Source organism: Artemia franciscana, chromosome 10, assembly GCF_032884065.1.
Source record: "Artemia franciscana chromosome 10, ASM3288406v1, whole genome shotgun sequence".
NCBI lineage: Eukaryota > Metazoa > Arthropoda > Branchiopoda > Anostraca > Artemiidae > Artemia > Artemia franciscana.
Genome location: NC_088872.1, coordinates 17681321 through 17700165, shown reverse-complemented (window position 1 = coordinate 17700165; position 18845 = coordinate 17681321). Strand labels below are relative to the sequence as shown.

Genomic DNA, 18845 nt, shown 5'->3' with positions numbered 1-18845 from the left:
GACAATGAAAATTTTTATTATTTTCATAATTTTTCCTCAGTTGCTCTTTGATTCTCATTGAAGTAACTCAAATAGCTGCTTTTCCCTACGTGGATAAGTAGCGACAATTGTATTTATTATTATTGGTGGTGCTTTTTATTTGTTTTTAGATTAGTTTTCTTTTAATTTTCTATCTTGTAGTGAAGACGCCTTGTTTGGATGCAGGCAAAATATCCGTGTTGTTTTAGTCTTTCAATTCTAATGGCCGTCATCTCGTTTTAAGTTTTCTTTTTGTAGAGTTTTATCTCTCTTGGTTGTTTATTAAGCTCGTTTTATTAGCTAAACAGACTTTAAATGACAAAAAATAAAGGTTAAAAAAATTATTAGGTGTTCCTGTCTGGATGTGCACCTTTAGCTTATGTATAATGGTTTTTACTATTCTTTTTAATACTTTTTTTAAATTTTGTACAGTAATAAGTTGCATCGCTATACATTGATACATTTTCCTTGAGGGATTTCTGACAAATTTAGAAGCAGTCGTGTAAGTCTCAAGGAATGCTTTATTACTCATCCCAATATTACTATCTTATTTAGGTCACCTTGGTCCAATTTCACCAGAAGAGAATCCAAATAGCCTGATACAAAGTAAGGATATTGAAGAGTTTTTCCATGTTCAAACAGAAGCAGAACCTGAATTAACGAAGGAGGTTGAAGAGGAAAATTTAGTAAGACTTTACTGTAATTACATTTTCACTAAAAAAGTTGCAGTTTATCTCACGAAAACTATGAGCAAATTTTCACTCCAAGTAGCTCTTCACCTTCTCAGAGCTCTAAAACTGGTCTTGAAGCTAGAGCTAAAACTCTTGGTATTACTGGTTAACTCAACCTAGTTAACTCTTGCCTAACCCTCCTATATAGAGGTGTTGATTTTAAGACGTCCTAACCAAGATGTGGTATGGTACATATTTGTTGATACTTCCACGTTATTTGGGAAAATTGGACTTGAAGACGTCCCAATCAACACGCGATAGAGTATTTATTTGCAGATACTTTTGCGAGATTTGAGGTTAGGGGGAAATGAGCCAACAAATATACGGCCCTGATTACTTTGAAACTCCAGCCGTAAATCCTCGGGTCAATTAGAACATTTATGTGCAAAAAAAAAAAAGAAATTGGAAAAAGCCATAGATTGAAGCTACCAACAAGAGCTTTGTTTAATTCTGTCTACGATTTCCTATTTTCGGAAAAAAACTAGTCGGAGTAAAATACCTTTGGAATGACGAGCTAACTCAACCGAGTTAACTCTGTATCAGTTCTCCAATCCAGTGGAGTTGAATTCAAGACGTTTAAACTAACACGTGGTAGTGTATATTTGTATTACTTACATGAGATTTTGGGAAGAGTTGCAATCCGCTAAAATAAGATCGTATCCCTACTGTCACCCAAGTTATAATTGTTTGAGATTTTTTTAAACGGGGGTTGGAGTGGGGCACGACTTCTGCAACTTTAAGTTTGGGAAGGCGCCAACATATTTCTTTTTCTTCGGGTGCCCACAAAGGAGTTTTCACATCACGTTTTCTTTTCTCTTATAATGCCAGTTAATCTACAGGCTAAGACAAAATTCTTCTGTTTAGTTGTGCTGAGCATACAATTATGCACAGGCATAATTGTGTAGTATCCCTCGAATATCCTCGTATTGAGCATTTAAAACCATTGCAAACATTGAGATGCTGTCCAATTGATTGGTAACTAGATCATTGTAGATTCTGCGATTACAGAGGTTGCAGATACATCCACTTGAAGGGTCGTAATAGGTTTATCAGTAAAATCATACGAGTAACATGTCTTAAGAAGGTGTAAATAAAAGTGGACAGTATATAAGTGGTCAAAGTAATTATGTGGATCAAAATACAATGTTTTGTTTTCTTTGAAAAAGCTGCACTAAAAACCCTAAAATAATGGTACTTCTAAGCAGCGAAGTGCAAACTGAATAATGAGGACGATCATAGTTTCAATTTTTTCTTTATAGACCCACAGTATAAATATATATATATACGAACAGTAGCGAAAAGTCCTATACTCTCCATTCAAGATTATTGAAACACATCTAAAACCACACAAGCTAAACCACTCTCCATGACCCCGCCTTCGTGCCCGCGCAATGACAAATGTTTAGCGCAACATGACGAGCTTATGGGAAAGATGGGAAAGGGAAACCGGTCGTACATAAGCTATGATCCGATCCGATGGAAAACCAAGTAGCACCTGAAAATATTACTCTGACGGTCAGGGAACTTCCCAGATTGCACGCTATGAAATGGTTGTTATGTTTGGAGAAACTTTCGCTACTGTTCATATATATATATATATATATATATATATATATATATATATATATATATATATATATATATATATATATATATATTATACTGTTTTGTAGATCCGAATGTTCTTAAGGGGATTCGATGCTATAAAAAATCAGCCTACCTTGTCCATTATAATATTTTTTAGTTTGTGTGGCCAAACTATTTAGAATTATCTGGACGGTCTTGCCATAACTTGTAGAGCTTGGATAAGCGATCCGAATAAACGGCAACAAATTAAAAGCCGATCTACTTAACTGGAAATCTTAGAAAAAATCTTATTACTTCTATTGTTTTGTATCGGAGATAAAGATATTTAGCTTTAGGGAAACTTACATCATTAGGATGTGTAAATTAAACGGAGCAGAATTTTCTTTTTAAAATTCAGGAAAGGATTGTCTCTAAAACATTCTAGTATACCCGTTACAAAAATTCCAAAAATCACCTCAAAAGAAATGTCATTTGATCACTTTGACAGATCTTCAAATTTTCTACGGTTCAACCCGCTTTGACTAGAAACTTTCCCGACACAATTCCATAGTTGTTTCAATCAAATTTCTTAATCAAATCACAAATTCTCATTAGGTTTCAATAATAACTGGTTACCTGGGAGAATTCGCTCATGGACCCTTTGCCTTTGACACAGTCAGCCGACGTTGATATATAATATATATATATATATATATATATATATATATATATATATATATATATATATATATATATATATATATATATATATATATATATATATATATATCTATATATATAAAAATAAGTTGTCTGTCTGTCTGTGGATCAGGTGACGTCATGTTTCTGTGTCGGCTGACGTCATGAAATTAGTTGTCGTCATTTTTGCTATGACGGTGACGTCATTAATGGTATTTAAGACATGCGTTCACGGAAAAATGTTTAATTGTAAAATGACTGAAGAACCTACAATGGCAACAGCCGAGAAAGCTGCTCAAAGAGTCTATGCCAAAAAACTTGCTGCTGATAGAGAAAGTAAGAAATGAAAGCGTGCCGAGGAATCACAAGAACAGCAAGAAAACAGGCTTGCAGCTGATAGAGAAAGTAAGAAAAGAAAGCGTGCCGAGGAATCACAAGAACAGCAAGAAAACAGGCTTGCGGCTAAAGAACGCAAAACCGCGCAGTTAGATGAAAATCCACCTGGAAAGCGAGAGTCAAAACATATCAAAACTGAAAATGATAGCGATGATGATTGGGTTTGGGATTTTGACTTGGATAAGGTCATCAATGCCTACCAGATTTACAGACCGGGACACAAATGACGACCGACACAGAGGGAATATAAATGACGACCAGGAACCTCAAAGAAAAATTACAGACTGGGACACCCGGACACAAATCACGACCGGGACGCAGGGAAACAACTACAACGGGGACGCCGGGGACACAGGCGGGATATATAATTGACGACTGAGACACAGGGATTGTTTGAATAGAAATTACAGACCGGGACACAAATGACAACCGGGACACTGGGACACAGGGAATATAAATGACGACCGGGACACTCAAAGAGAAAATACAAACTGGGACACTAGGACACAAATGACGACCGGGACACAGGGAATATAAATGCTATTTATATGCACAGACAATGGGACAGCGAAGAATGTTGTATATTCGCATGTTTTACGTAGTTAAAAATATATATTTATATATATCTCTATTCACAGGTGGGACACAGCTACAATGGCGCGTAACTAATATGGCGCGTAACGACTTACGCGCGCGGGGGGGCTTGGGGGGGTTGGGTGCGAAGCGCCCCACCAACTAGGTGTTGGGGTGGCGCGAAGCGAGTTGTGTGTATGCATGTTTGTTTGTTTGTAAAAAGAGCGTTTGCATATGACGTCATTATTAGTACATAAGGCTTTGTATATGCACAGACATATAAATATAAATGCTATTTATATGCCCAGACAATGGGACAGCGAAGAATGTTGTATATTCGCATGTTTTACGTAGTTAAAAATATATATTTATATCTATCTCTATTCACAGGTGGGACACAGGGACACAGCTACAATGGCAGGTAACGACTTACGCGCGCGGGGGGGCTTGGGGGGGGCGCGAAGCGCCCCACCAACTAGGTGTTGGGGTGGCGCGAAGCGCCACTCCATCAGCTAGTATATTTATATATATATATACCCCCACCCGAAAAAAAATGATAAAATTATCTTCAAAGTTTATGTTCCCGTGCAAGTTTTTTTTGTAGTATTGCGGTTCTGATTTTTCAACGTACGAAAAATATTTTGCTATCATTCCATAGCAGAGATCCAGCTTTATCCATCTGCCGATTTTCTTTTAATTAGCTCTACGATTTTTTAATCTGAAAAATTGGTCAAAAATTGGCTGAAAATCGTCGTAAAAAGGAAAATTTCCTATTTTCTAAGCAGGTTTAGATCACTCTCATAGTAAAACTCCACATAGTAGCATAGTTTACAAAGCTGGATGATAGCTGATATATCGTTATTCTTCACTGTGCATAATCTCATCAAATATCAAGCGAATCAAAATAAATTTCAATATTAACCATTTATTGTGTATGGACTACGTGACTCTATTTGAACGAATGCGCCACCGCGTGACATTACTGACTCTGAAGCTTAAAACCTAAATATATAGATTTTGATAATTCTGTGCCAGAAAATGTCACTTTTCTGTGATAAAATTCTTTCGGCTGCTTGAAAGGATTAATAGAGCTTTTCATTTCCGTTTCAAAGAGCCCTCTCCCGGTTTTACAGGACCATTGGTTCGATAGGGTTACGTCTGAGAAAAAAACAAAAACCAAAAAACACGCGTCCTTGATGTTTTTTCTGAAGAAAAAGAAGAATTATATTTTTTTGTAGATAGGAGCTTGAAACCTATACAATGCGTTTCTCTGATATGCTGAATATGATGGTGTGATTCTTATCAAGAACTTGTCTTTTTAGGGGTATTTTTTCTTTTGGAAAATCAGACAAATCTTCTTAGGCTCGCAGCTTTTTATGGGTAACTTTAAACTTAGCGAATTTATACATTTAAAACCAGTAGAAACGACCGATTCCTTTGCTGCGTTAATTGTTTTCATAACTTCATTTTCAGAATTTTGGTTTCTACTAGCCCGTGTTGCTCCTTACTTACAGTTTATTACCTCGAACTATTTGATATTCATTTGTTCAAATAACCGGTTCAGTTGTTCTTTCGAAGCCTGTTTGTTTTATTTGCTGTTTAAAACTTCGCTTTTCCTCTTATGTTCTCTCCAAACTCTTCTTGTGCTGCTCTGCATTACGAAATAGAAGTATATAAAGAAACCCATTTTCATGCAATCAGAGTTTGGAATGAACCACCATACCTATTATTAGATACAGTCTGCAATTTATTCCTTTAATTTGGTCCGTTGACCGGACCTTTTATGCTCTAATCTATTACTAATACCAACTAATCGCATCAAAAATCCGCCTGAAGCCAACAAAACTGCGTACTCTCTTCCACCCCACCCTATTAAGAGCTTCTGGCTTTACTTTATCACGTGAAATTTTCGATTCTGATATATATATATATATATATATATATATATATATATATATATATATATATATATATATATATACTTATAGCCTCTACCTCTTGTTCAAGAACGTCCCTTTTTTTGCACATTTTTAGCAAAAGGCACAGTTTCATCCTTCGTTCGTAAAACTAATTTCAACTACGTTGGCCTTCCTTTTATTATAGACCTAGAGTTTAATTTATTTTTGGATTGAGTGTGGTTTGTAAAACATTGTTCAATCCCACTGTCCTGGTCCCAAACCACATTCGTAGTTAGCTTCCTGTTACGCTACACCTACGCCAATATAATTAATGGAAATTTTCTCTTTTCAGCTGGAAGAACTATAGAAGTGACATCCTTTCCAAAGTCATGGATTTTTTTTCCTGTGGTTTATTATTACAACTAAACTTCGAAATATATTTGTTAAATAATATGTCTATACTGCATCACATTACAAAATTTCTTGGAACAAACAGTAGTAGAAATAAACTTCTTATTTGAAAAGGCAGGCCATTACATAGTACACTGCAACGAAAAGAAAAACTCCAACAACTACTTCAAGAGTAACAATCAAAATACTTAATTTACAACTTAATTACAACATTATCACTAAAAAAAAAAAAAAAAAAAAAAAAAAAAAAAAAAAAAAAAAAAAAAAAAAAAAAAAAAAAAAAAAAAATTACAATATACAGAGAGTTAGATGCTAGTTTTATGATGTAAAAAGTTTTATATGGCAACTAGGACACTGAATTAAATGCATATTATCACACAAATGAAGCCTAAGTATTGTTCTAATTATGTATATGACTACACACCAACAGTGAACTCTAAATTTTGCTTGGGAAAGGAACTAAAAGAAAATATGAAAGATGGAAGCGAAGAAGAGAGGAAGAAAGGCAGAAGGAAGAGAGGAATATGCATTCCAATTTCCTGTGGAATATATAAATACTATAGATCACTACACTGTTGTCACTAATACAGATCCAGTCTTATTATTATCAATTTTTGTCGGTCGCTTATTACCATTATGAGAATCATCACTCGTAGGACTTGCGTCGTTAGTTGTTTCATTTGGACGGGACTCCACTTGCTGTCCTGATACAAACACAAACGACCCTAAACGTGATAGCATATTTATCCCTTTTGTTTTATCTGCCTCGACAGGTGATTCGTCTGAGAAACATGCTTCCACTAATTGAGGAGTTTCTGGTGATTTTGTGTCAGAACTCGATGGTGATGGTTCAGGTACTGATTTTTTTGATTTTCCGAAACGTGGGAATTTCAAGGCAAGTCGAACACCAAGAGTTTTTTTCTCTTCAAGAGGTTCAGCAGTTACAAGCGGGAGCTTTTCAAAGGTTGTGGATTGGGCTAATGTTTTTGGCCGCGTATCTTGCTTGTGATCTCCATCCACTTTATCTTTGCCGATCCATTTCCTTGTATCACTCTCCTCTTTTTTCTGTTTTCCACGACTTTCCTCAACCTGTCTCCAAAGGTTGGCTATTTTACTGCTCACTTGCTTTTTTGGAGGCGTAATTTTCTTTTCAGTATCCCTAAATCCGTTTTCATTTTCAAAAGGTACCTTTAATTTTTTCACTTGAGATAGTTTTTCGTTTTTAATGGGTTGAACAGTTTCATTTCTGGCTTTGGGTTTAGGGGGTACCTTAGGAGGAACTTTCTTGACATCAACTTGTAGCTCACTGGGACCATCTTTCGTAAATGTTCCTTCTTTCTTTAATTTCTGAGGCTCTCCAAAGGCTTTCTTCATTGAAGAATCCGAACAGACACTTGTTTTTGACCCACTGCTAGAGGAATCTAACTTTTGACTTAAGTTTTTAGATGGCGTACTCTTTTCTTCTGTCTGTCTAGGGCTATGTGATTGGGCTGGTTGTTTGGAGGTAATTTTCTTTCCTGGGCTGTCGGTAGTCCTAGGAGGTTGAAGTTTTTGAAGACTATTAGCTTGTCGGAGAGCAATAGTCCTGTTTGTTCTAACGCAAGCAAGGGGAGAAGGTCCACGTTGACTTGCGTCGCTATGAACTGAACTCGCAGGTGATGCACTTCGCCCTCTTCGTGCAGCTAAAGGCGAACCGCGCTTTATTAATCTACCAGGAACACTTGGGTTTGACTGAGGTCTTGTATGCTGTATTGCTGCTATACGATGCGTAGATGTAACTTTCTTGCGTCCACGGACTCCTGAAAAATAATCACGACTGTAAAAACTAAGCAATGATCTGCTAATATGTAAAGCGCTTGTTAATTTTCCACAAAAAGTGAGATATCAAGAATTTTGACGAGAAAAAAAAATTTAAGGAAGTGGAAACATCCTCCTGTTATAGTATGCATTAAGTATAGCATATGCACTCCGCCTAACTAGAAGAGGATGCAGAGTCGGACTTTCCTGTTCGATTAAAAAAAAAACATACGAAAATTTACGCTTTTTATTTATTTAAAAATAACAAACTGTCCACAGTAGAGCTCCTCAAATATCACTGACTCCGAGTCAAAATCTAGATTACGGATCAGCTTATATTTTATCATGTCGAAAAACCATCGACATTTTGACGGAATTATCGTTAAAAAATATTTAAAAGAATTTTTCGAAGAAAAACAAGTTCTGATAATGCTAGGTAATTTGATTAAGATTACTTTCTTTAGCTGGTTTAAAACAATTGTGGGGTATCTTCGTCTTGATCCATCAGTGTTTTTTTTTCAGAGAAATTACCTACGGATTGTTTTCGGTACCCGACTAACTGACTGTATCTCAAACAAGAAGCTGTACGAAACATGTGGGTAAATCCCGCTTTCTAGGGCTATAATGAGATAAAGGTTGAGCTAGGGCACTTTCTGCGGATGAAGGATGATATATTGCCCAAAAATCGTCCTTGTCGGGCAACTGTCTAGGACTAAACGAAAAACAGGTCACCCCGAATGGTGTGGGAGGATGTCGTAAGGAAAGATTCAAGGGAAATGAGAACTTGGGGGGGGGGGGGGGGCTTTGAATACATTGGGATGAAGAAGGTGCGTAAGTAGCTGTATTGGCCTCAGGCGCCTTGCTGCTTAGTGAATTGTTATTAGCAGTATGGTAAATTTCCCTAAATGAGCTCAAACAAAAATATATTGACCAGTTGTTCCCAACCAATTGTGGGTCATGCCTCACACTTCTAAAATCCTAATACCACCCCCCTTGTGATTTTTAAATTTTGTTATTGAAATTTTATTTGTGTTCACCTGAAGGAAGCTTAAAAGGCCACAGTGGTACCAATTAGGGGGGGGCACACTCCCCTAGATTTGGAAAAGACCTTATTACTTCTATTTAATACCTATTTTGTATTTTAGCTGAGTGCTATATTAACTAGCGAGACTGAATGACTGGTCGCTTGTATTATTCAACCCTCGTGGGGAATCAAGAAGATTCACAAACTGGGGTAATTTCGTTGCACAGACGGAAGAAATATCTAAAGGCGACGAAAAGCTGAAGGCCAAGTTACAGCGCTGATATTGCAGTCATCAGTGCCAAAACCATATAGTTACACTGATAGGAAATACTTTGCGGCATGACATTATTTCAGAAGTAAAATCAGCTATTTACTACGCTATTCTTGTTGATGAGACAAAATATGTTTCTAGAGAAGAACAATTGGCGATCCTACCCAGATACATACCAAATGGAAAAGTAGTGGAGCAACTAATCGGCTGTTATCAAATGCAAATGTTAGACACCAAAAGCTTATTTACGTCGATTTATGAAACTATAGAAAGTTTTTTTTGTAGATCTGACGTTGTGTGTTGCCCAATATTATGATGGCGTATCAAGGAAAGCTCAGGGAGAAGATGCTTCATGTAGTTTTTTTTTTTCTAAGCTGTCATGCCCACAGATTATACCTGGTTTTGAATGATTGCCTGTAAAATACCAGCGAACATTTGGAATTTTTCTCTGTGGTGCAAATACTTCAGGTATTCATATCACGCAGCAACACTTGAGATGAATTATTTGTTGAAACCCAGTATACTACCGGGCAAAAAAGTCTTGGAGCTTGAGAGGACCGTCCAAATTCGCTGGTTTTACGCATGGCGCTCTATTTCCAAGGTGAAGGCCAGATCTGATAATAATGATGCCGTGCTACCCACAGTCTCTGATAGTTTTGACGGCGAGGCAGCGTGTGAAGCAAAACGACAATTGAAAAAAAATCAACTCGGCCTCTTTTATCTCAACTTTGCATATAATGTAAAACGTATCAGTCATTTTAATTTTTTTGTCAGAACAACTTCAAACAGGATGTTGGCTGATTTATACGGCACTTGCACTGAATTCTGGGACATACGAGACACCCCAAAAGCTGAGAAATGGTAACAAATAAAAACTTCAGCGAAAACATAACGGAATTCTTGGCTTTATACGGTATCCAGGAATCAAAGTCTGCAGCATCCAAAACTGGTGCTCTGAACAAGAAAAGTCAAGCCATTTCCGTTAGTCTCAAAGATTCTTTTAAATTCAACAACTGGTAAACGCAACATCAGTCAGCCAGTTCAATCAAACTCCGGTAAATTTTTGTACTTTGAGATGATAGACCGTTTCACGAGCCACATGGACTGACATTTCATGCAAAATATCTCTCTGTTCGGTGCTTTGTCAGCCTTCTACCCTTCAAGTTCTGATTTTCTCGAATTATCAAAAGTTTAGAGGGTAATGTGTATCAAGTGACTGTCGATGTTGATGAATAACTCCTAGAATCCCAGCTTTCTCTTGAAAAGTTGCATCTTTCAAAGTGTGACACTTTTAAAATGGGTCTACTCCGAGCTATTGAAAACATATCCGACCTCCCAATGTCCTATTCGGCAGTTCTAAAACTGAAGAAACTAGCTGCTACTTTACCTCTGACTACTGCTAGTAATGAAAGATCCTTCTCGACATTAGGGTGTGTGAAGGATTATCTGCGGTCGACGATGAGAAATGACAGACACAGTAATTCCATGATCATGGGCGTTGAAAAAGAGGAGACACTGGATTTGGATAGATTAGTCGGCCGTTTATCCAAACAGCTAAGTCCCCGCTACCCCCTGTTTTAAGTATGTTTGCTCAATCTTATTCTATTGTTTGTATCTTCATTAAAAAAAGGAAAAAATACCTTGCCCTCACCTACATTTTCGTGAATTGGTGCCACTAAAAGGCGACCAACTTAGTATCTCTTTTTGGGAGGAGGGAGGGGTCTCCTCTGGGCATGTTTTAAACTAATGAAAAACATTGAGTGAACACGACATCTTTTACACAATGTATAGCGTCATCGCAATACTATTATGCGTCTTTTTTGCTCTTTAAATGCATTTTAATGGGACGTCACTCTATGAAAATGGTTTGTTCAAAATTAAGGCTCTAAAGTGTATTCAGCTGAAGGGTGCACGTCCTGCTTATGACCCACCATTATATTGCCGTGCCCCACCGATTTTCATGCACTTCATACATTAGCTTGCTATGTATAAGAGTATGTATTTGAGACGGCTTTCTTTAACGCACATAAGTAATGGAAGTTACAAGTTCACTCTTACGAATAAAAATTTGGGATACAATTCTTCGAAGTTTATAGTGTATATACACGACACAGCCTATATAGACACCGGTTTCACGGAGTCGTATCTTGCCCATAGAAGGATTTCAACACACATCTTTAGAGTAGGCGTTAAAATCCAGAGCTCCCACAGCCAATCATCGCGGAATGATCTTGGCTCTATTCCGGGAGTGGCTCCATCCCGCCAATCAGCTATCGTCGATGTCGCGACGATAGCTATGTGTTGCTTTTGAAAAATGTTTGCGCAACTGGTGTCTATATAGGCTGTGATACACAAGGTGCAAGGGACGGCACTTTACACCAAAATGTCATTGCCTTGCCATCTGTGAAAAACAAAACAAAAACGGCAGTCCTCGAATGCTTTACCTTAGAAAATTGCCTTATAAAAACTAGAGGTTAAAATACTATTAATTAGTCCCTCGCCACTTTCCTCGTAGCACCACTAAAATTTCAGTAAAACCATTCTCTTTTTAAAGGAAATTTCTGTAAAATTCATTTCCAATATTTTACTGTAAATGCACATTACCAGTTAATAGACGATATCAGTCTTTTTTATTACTATTTCTTCACTAAATGTATACTTTTCTTTAAACTAAACTACTAATGAATAGCATCACGTCTTAGTTTCTATGTACTCCCCTCCCTTGCAACCTACAAGCATAGGGCATCCACATATCAGGCTAGGATTTGACAGCAGTTACCACAGCTGTGGGCTTCAAGAAGCAGTACATCTACGGTAATTCAAAAGGTAGTTACGTCTCTGTCAAATTGAAATTTATACATCACCTCCTTAAAACATAGCTGGATCAATGGGTCTAATACTTTCATCCTATTTACAATTTTGTTCAAAAGATTAGTTATTATTAACAGTTAAAAAACCTGAAAGTCAAATGGCAAGTGTGCAGCTCTCTTGTAGAACTTGCAATTAAATTCAAATCTTCGAGTTTCAAGGTTCCGACTTAGCACATAGAAAAAATAAACACAAACATTCAGACAGAGCCAACATGGAGCTACGCTCAAATCGAAGGCTACCCATTATAAAATTTTTCATTAACTGTCCCCAAAAACACATATGATAAAAACAAGGGAAACAAGCCCGAAGACATTGTAATTTAGGGAGGGAGAGATGAACTTGACATAAATGATATTTACTATGTTTTGTGATTTTTCCTTTGAAAGAGAGCGGAAATCCATATTTTAAGCTCATTTGCTATAAAATTGATTCAAAAAATCATATAAAATATAGCTCTTTCACAGTTGACAGCAGGGGGTCTCTGCATTCTAAAAGGACCCGACGAAGAAGCAGATAGGTGAGAAGGGGCAACAAGAATATATAAATGAAAATTATTCGCTTGAGACTGAATATCATAATGCCGAAGTGATATCTTTAAATTGACTAAAGCTTAATATACTAAGACGGAAAAAGTAAAGAATTCTCATAGCTTTATTTTGTGTTATCGGGAGAGCCTTAAAATGAATAGACCATGTATTAGGCAAATAATAAGACAATTCCTTAGGTATGATTCTGATAATGAATGATAAAAAATTTTAATAACTGAAAAAAGAAAAGAATATTCTGTCCGAGGTAAATGACCTAAATTTTGGGCTACTTTTATCCGCAGATGATCAGAGACAAAATCTCTTCAAAATTTCCCAAATACCTACTTGTCTTTACCCATCTGATGCTAATTTTAAATTACTACTGCCGTTCAGTTCGCATAGTTTAAGCAAAAATACTAATAAGATAGATAAGTAGCAGCTTTAGTTTATTCTTTTGCCGAACAGTTCATTCAATGCTCTCGTCAGAGTAAGACGCATTTAAGACCTCTGTGGATTTATGTGAAAATATTATTTCATGAACTTTTGGATACTAATTCAATGCTGAAAACATTATTTCAAGAACTGTTGGATATTTAGTAATACGTATTAATATTTGGATATTAGTACAATTTTAATGTACAATGGGACGTAAAAGGAAAAATCCGAAACGAGAAGGTACGAATATTTCATTAGACACCTCAGATGACAGCTCTAGCTCGAAACCGGAAATATCAATACTAGCTGCAGATTTTAAGCAAGTCCTTGAAATCGTACAAGAAAATGGTAATAAATTAGACAACTTATGCACTCAATTAGGTACTCTTACTACAAGGGTCGATAATCTGGATAAAGAACATTCGGTTCTTAAAAATAAGATGGTTAATAGTGAATCGAAAATTGGAAAAATTGAAACGATACGTCCTGCCTCAATTTGCAATTAAAAATTTGTACCGATGAATTAATAAATTTAAAAAGAAAAAATGAAGATTCAATGTGTCGGATTGTGAAATTGGAAGCCGCCAAGTTAGAAAATAATATCATCATATGGAATACAGTTTGCGAAGATATTGATAACGCTAAAGCTTTATTTACAGAGGTTGTTCGCCATGGATTAGAATTGCCTGAAGTAAATTTTACAATCCCGCAATGTGACAGAAATCGTAAATTCTTAAAGGTGACACTAAATAAAAAAGACGACAAGTTTTCTATTATAAACAAGAGCTAAGAGCTCATATGGCACTTGTGATGAGGCAAGAAGAGCTAAGAGCCGAGAGGTCATATGGTATGAGCTCTAACAAAATTCTAAGAATCAATAGATCGATGTAAAAGGAGAAATCAGAGACTTAATGCCGGTCAGGATTTAAAATAAGAGCTCTGAGTCACGATCTCCTTCTGAATATCAAAATTCATTAAGATCCGATCGCCCACTCTTAAGTTATAAATACCTCATTTTTTCTAATTTTTCCTCTCCCTTTAGCCCTCCAGATGGTCGAATCTGGGAAAACGACTTTATCAAGTCAATTTGTGCAGCTCCCTGACACGCCTACCAATTTTCATCGTCCTAGCACGTCCAGAAGCACCAAACTCGCCAAATCACTGAACCCCTCCCCCCAACTCCCCCAAAGAGAGCGAATTCAGTACGGTTACATCAATCACGTATCAAGGACATTTGCTTATTCTATCCACCAAGCTTCATCCCGATTCCTCCACTCCAAGTGTTTTCCAAGATTTCCCCCTCCAACTCCCTTCAATGTCAAAAGATCTCGTCGGGATTTGAAATAAGAGCTCTGAGATATGAATTCCTTCTAAATGTCAAATTTCATTAAGATCCGATCACCTAATCGTAAGATAAAATTTCCCAATTTTCACGTTTTCCAAGAATTCCATTTTCCCCCGCCAACTCCCCCTAATGTTGCAGGATCTGGTCAGAATTTAAAATTAGAGCTTCAAAGCACAAGATCCTTCTATATCAAATTTCATTAAGATCTGGTCACTCTTTCGTAAGTTACAAATGCCTCAACTTTCAAAATTACCCCCCCCCCCCCCCAACTCCACCAAAGAGAGCAGATCCGGTCCGGTTATGTCAGTCACGTATCTTAGACAGGTTTTTATTCTTCCCATTCAGTTTCATCCTGATCTCTCCGCTTTAAGTATTTTCTAAAATGTCCGGTCCCCCCAATGACAATGGATCCGTTTGAGATTTAAAATAAGAGATCTGAGCTACGAGGTCCTTCTAAATATGAAGTTTCATGAAGATCTGATCACTCCTTCGTAAGTTAAAAATACGTCATTTTTTCTAATTTTTCAGAATTACCCCCCCCCCCCCATAGAGCGGATCCGTTCTAATTATGAAAATCACGCATCTAAGACTTCTGCTTATTTTTCCCACCAAGTTTCATCCCGATCCCTCCAATCTAAGCATTTCCCATGATTTTAGTTTCCCCACCCCAAACTCCCCCCAATGTCACCAGATCCAGTCGGGATTTAAAATAAGAGCTTTGAGACAGGATATCCTTCTAAATATCAAAGTTCATTGAGATTCGATCACCCGTTCGTAAGTTAAAAATACCTCATTTTTTCTAATTTTTTAGAATTAGCCCCCCCCCCCAACTACCCCCAAGAGAGCGGATCCGTTCCAGTTATGTCAATCATATATCTAGGACTTGTGCTTACTTTTCCACCAAGTTTCATCAAGTGTTTTCCAAGATTTTAGGTTTCCCCCTCCCAACTCCCCCCCCATTGTCACCAGATCCGGTCGGGATTTAAAATAAAGGCTCTGAGACATGATATCCTTCCAAACATCAAATTTCATTTAGATCTGATCAACCGTTCATAAGTTAAAAATACTTCAATTTTTCTATTTTTTCCGAATTAACGGGCTCCCCCCCACCCCCAGATGGTCAAATCGGTAAAATGACTATTTCTAATTTAATCTGGTCCGGTCCTTGATACGCCTGCCAAATTTCATCGTCCTAGCTTACCTGGAAGTGCCTAAAGTAGCAAAACCGGGACCGACAGACAAACAGACGGACAGACCGACAGAATTTGCGATTGCTATATGTCACTTGGTTAATACCAATTGCCATAAAAATGCCAGCAAGCTGAAGGACAAGACATTTCATGGAAATAATAGCAACTTGTTATTAGTGATGATGTGCCAGCCGAAATTCGTAAAATACGTAAGCTAATTTCAGCGAAACGGGATAAATTGCGGAAGATTCCTAAATATGAGGCATGGATATCGAAGGGGATTCAGACAAACTTGTTTGTGAAAAGACCTGACGGCCCAATTACAAAATATTCATTTAGTGATAGCATACCAGAGGTTGACGACTTTCCGAACGCCCAAGGACATGTACATCATAGTTTTCCAAGTGATGTTTCAGTGAAATAAAATCATATCGTCTAACAGTAAAGCGCCCTGTTAGTATGTTTTAAAATATACAAGTAGGAAGCGTTTAATCATGTTTTGTCGCGTATTTATTTATTTTTTAGTTATCTCCTCACTAATTTTTGTTGCTCTATATATTTAATACGATTCTTTCTCTTTAGTTATCTATTTTTTTTATGTTTTTTTTTACTGCTTGTTCTGAAGCACACAGAGGTCTTTATGAATAGCGGTAGAATATTGAAAGAATTTGTCTTAGAATGAAGACATTTCTCTTTTCTTTTCTTAGTTGTTTCTGTGTGAGTTACCTCTTATTTTTGTTTGTTGGGCGCATAGGTCGTGGTGTGGTTATTCTTGACATGGTGGTAATATTTGAAAATGGATAGAGATAGTGATGGAATTCCATCATCAAGGTTAAAAGAAATTGAGCGAGATTCTCTTTTGTTTCATTCAGTTTTCCAAAATATTGTAGCTAGTGATGAGGATAATAGCAGCATATTAGATATAGCAAAAAATCAATATTTATTTTTGAATGGATAGGCAAAGAAAAATTCTAGAACAAGGATATCGTTTTGGAATTGCCGGGGCTGGAGGACTGCAAGGGATACAATTGACACTTTTCTATCTACATCTGATACGGATATATTCGGTTTATGCGAAACTTTTTTAGATGAGTTTTCAATTGAAAGTATTCATGTTGATGGTTATCAATTGTTTCATGTTGGAAGGAGTATGCAAAAGAAAGGTGGTCTTGGTGTTTTAATTAAAAGTTGAATACCAGCCCGTGCAAGACTAGTCTTTTTGCCGATGAATATTGAAATGTTATTTGAATCTTGTGTTGTTGAATGTTTTTTTCCAAATAATGAGAAGATTCTAATCGCAGTTATTTACCGTAGTCCGTCAGCTAGTCGGATGGAGTTTAGGAATTGTTTTGAAAAATTCTTGAATAAATTAGCCAGTCTTAATACTTCTTATCTAGTTATGGGAGATTTTAATATTGACTTAATGAACCTTGTTTCTGCTTATCAGAATAGACTGGATAGTAACACTTTGAAGTTTTTAGAATGTCCGCAATCTCATAGATTATATCCTATATGTCTTGTACCATCCAGAATAACTGATACGTCATATTCACTAATTGATAATATTTTTTCACCTGAAAGTGCTGTTAGTACATATGTCATTCCTGATGATTCATCTGATCACTACATACTTATGGCTGAATTTTTTGCGATATTTCCCGTATAATGAAAAGAAGTCAACAAAACGAAGAGACTTTGGGGAAAAAAATTTGTAAAAACTAAAAGAAGCACTCGGTGATGTAGAGTGGAGTTCAGTAATTGATGAAATGGATCCGGATCAATCCTTAGATAACTTTTATAATATATTGACTGAGAAGCTTGATAAATTTTGCCCGTATAGAAATCTGAAAGGAAAGAGGCATACACCAAGAAAACCATGGGTAAATGCATCGCTTTTGAGGTCTATTAATAAAAAAAACACTTATATAAAATTAAAATGAAGTATCCCACTGAAATAAATATAATACGTTTTAAAATCTATAAGAATCTGTTAGTAAGGATTCTTAGAGAAAATGAAAGTGTATTATGAAAATTCATTTAAAAACTCTGATTCTCCTCGAAAAACTTGGAATTTAATTAAGGAAAAAATTGGAAAAAATAAAAAGTTATCACATCCTGAGGTATTAATTAATACAAATGGTGTAGAAGTTAGAAAATTGCAAGATGTTGCTAATATGTTTAGTGATTATTTTGCTGGTGTTGGTCAAGCGATTGTTTCAGCAGGAATAGATTTGTCCCCTTACAGGTCGCATAAAGAATATTTACCCCCCAATGAATGTACGAGCATATTTCTGGTCCCTGTTAGTTTTGCTGAATTCCATAAGATTATCAAAAATATAAAAAACGGTAATTCAGTGGGACATGATGAATTATCAACAAATTTGTTAAAGAGTATTGCCGGAGTTATTTTTGAACCACTTATACACATTTTCAATTTGAGTATCAATTCAGGTATATTTCCTAGTAGATGGAAAATTGCCCGAGTAATTCCGTTGTATAAAAGAGCCATAAATCTGATGCAAGTAATTAATCGTCCAATTGCAATTTTATCGCCATTATCTAAAGTGTTTAAAAAATTTTTTAAAGAAAGGATTTCTAGCTATTTAGATAAAATAAATTTCTTTACCAAATATCAATTTGGATTTAGGGCAAACCGTTCGACAGAACAAGCAGTTGCAGCTCTTTCATTAGAAATAAATGATTGTTTAGATGATGATTTCCATGTGGCTACTGTTCTCTATGATACAAAAAATCATTTGACACTTTAAATCATGAAATTCTTCTTGACAAAATGATAAATTCCGGCATAAGAGGGAAAGGATTGCAAATTATTAAACCATACCTATGCGGACGCAAAATCACAGTAAATGTCGGTGGAAAAATGACTAATTTAAAAAGTCTTATTGATATTGGTGTCCCCCAAGGCTCAGTATTAGGTCCACTTTTATTTTTGATCTATATTAATGATCTTCCCCGAGGTTTGCATGAGAATATTAGCCATGCAGTTCTATTAGCCATGCAGATGATACAGCTATAACAGTTAAAGCTAGGAATTCATCGACATTGATCGACAATCTGCCTATAAGTGTTACC

At 36.3% G+C, this 18845-nt stretch overlaps 2 protein-coding genes across 8 annotated transcripts in view; one reads left to right on the top strand and one right to left on the bottom strand.

Annotated features, from left to right (window-relative positions):
- The window catches only part of LOC136031856 (X-ray repair cross-complementing protein 5-like), a 52140-nt gene extending 45806 nt beyond the window's left edge, over positions 1–6334 (top strand). For all 6 annotated transcript variants that reach the window (XM_065711726.1, XM_065711722.1, XM_065711723.1 and 3 more), the window contains exons 12-13: positions 574–704; positions 6234–6334. In XM_065711726.1, coding sequence (XP_065567798.1) covers positions 574–704; positions 6234–6248 — 146 coding nt within the window. In that variant the 3' untranslated portion in view covers positions 6249–6334. The remainder of the gene's footprint in view (positions 1–573; positions 705–6233) is intronic.
- Positions 6335–6685: 351 nt separating this feature from the next.
- Positions 6686–18845, bottom strand: part of LOC136031855 (adenomatous polyposis coli protein-like) — a 127465-nt gene continuing 115305 nt past the window's right edge. For both annotated transcript variants that reach the window (XM_065711720.1, XM_065711719.1), the window contains one exon: positions 6686–8091. In XM_065711720.1, coding sequence (XP_065567792.1) covers positions 6860–8091 — 1232 coding nt within the window. In that variant the 3' untranslated portion in view covers positions 6686–6859. The remainder of the gene's footprint in view (positions 8092–18845) is intronic.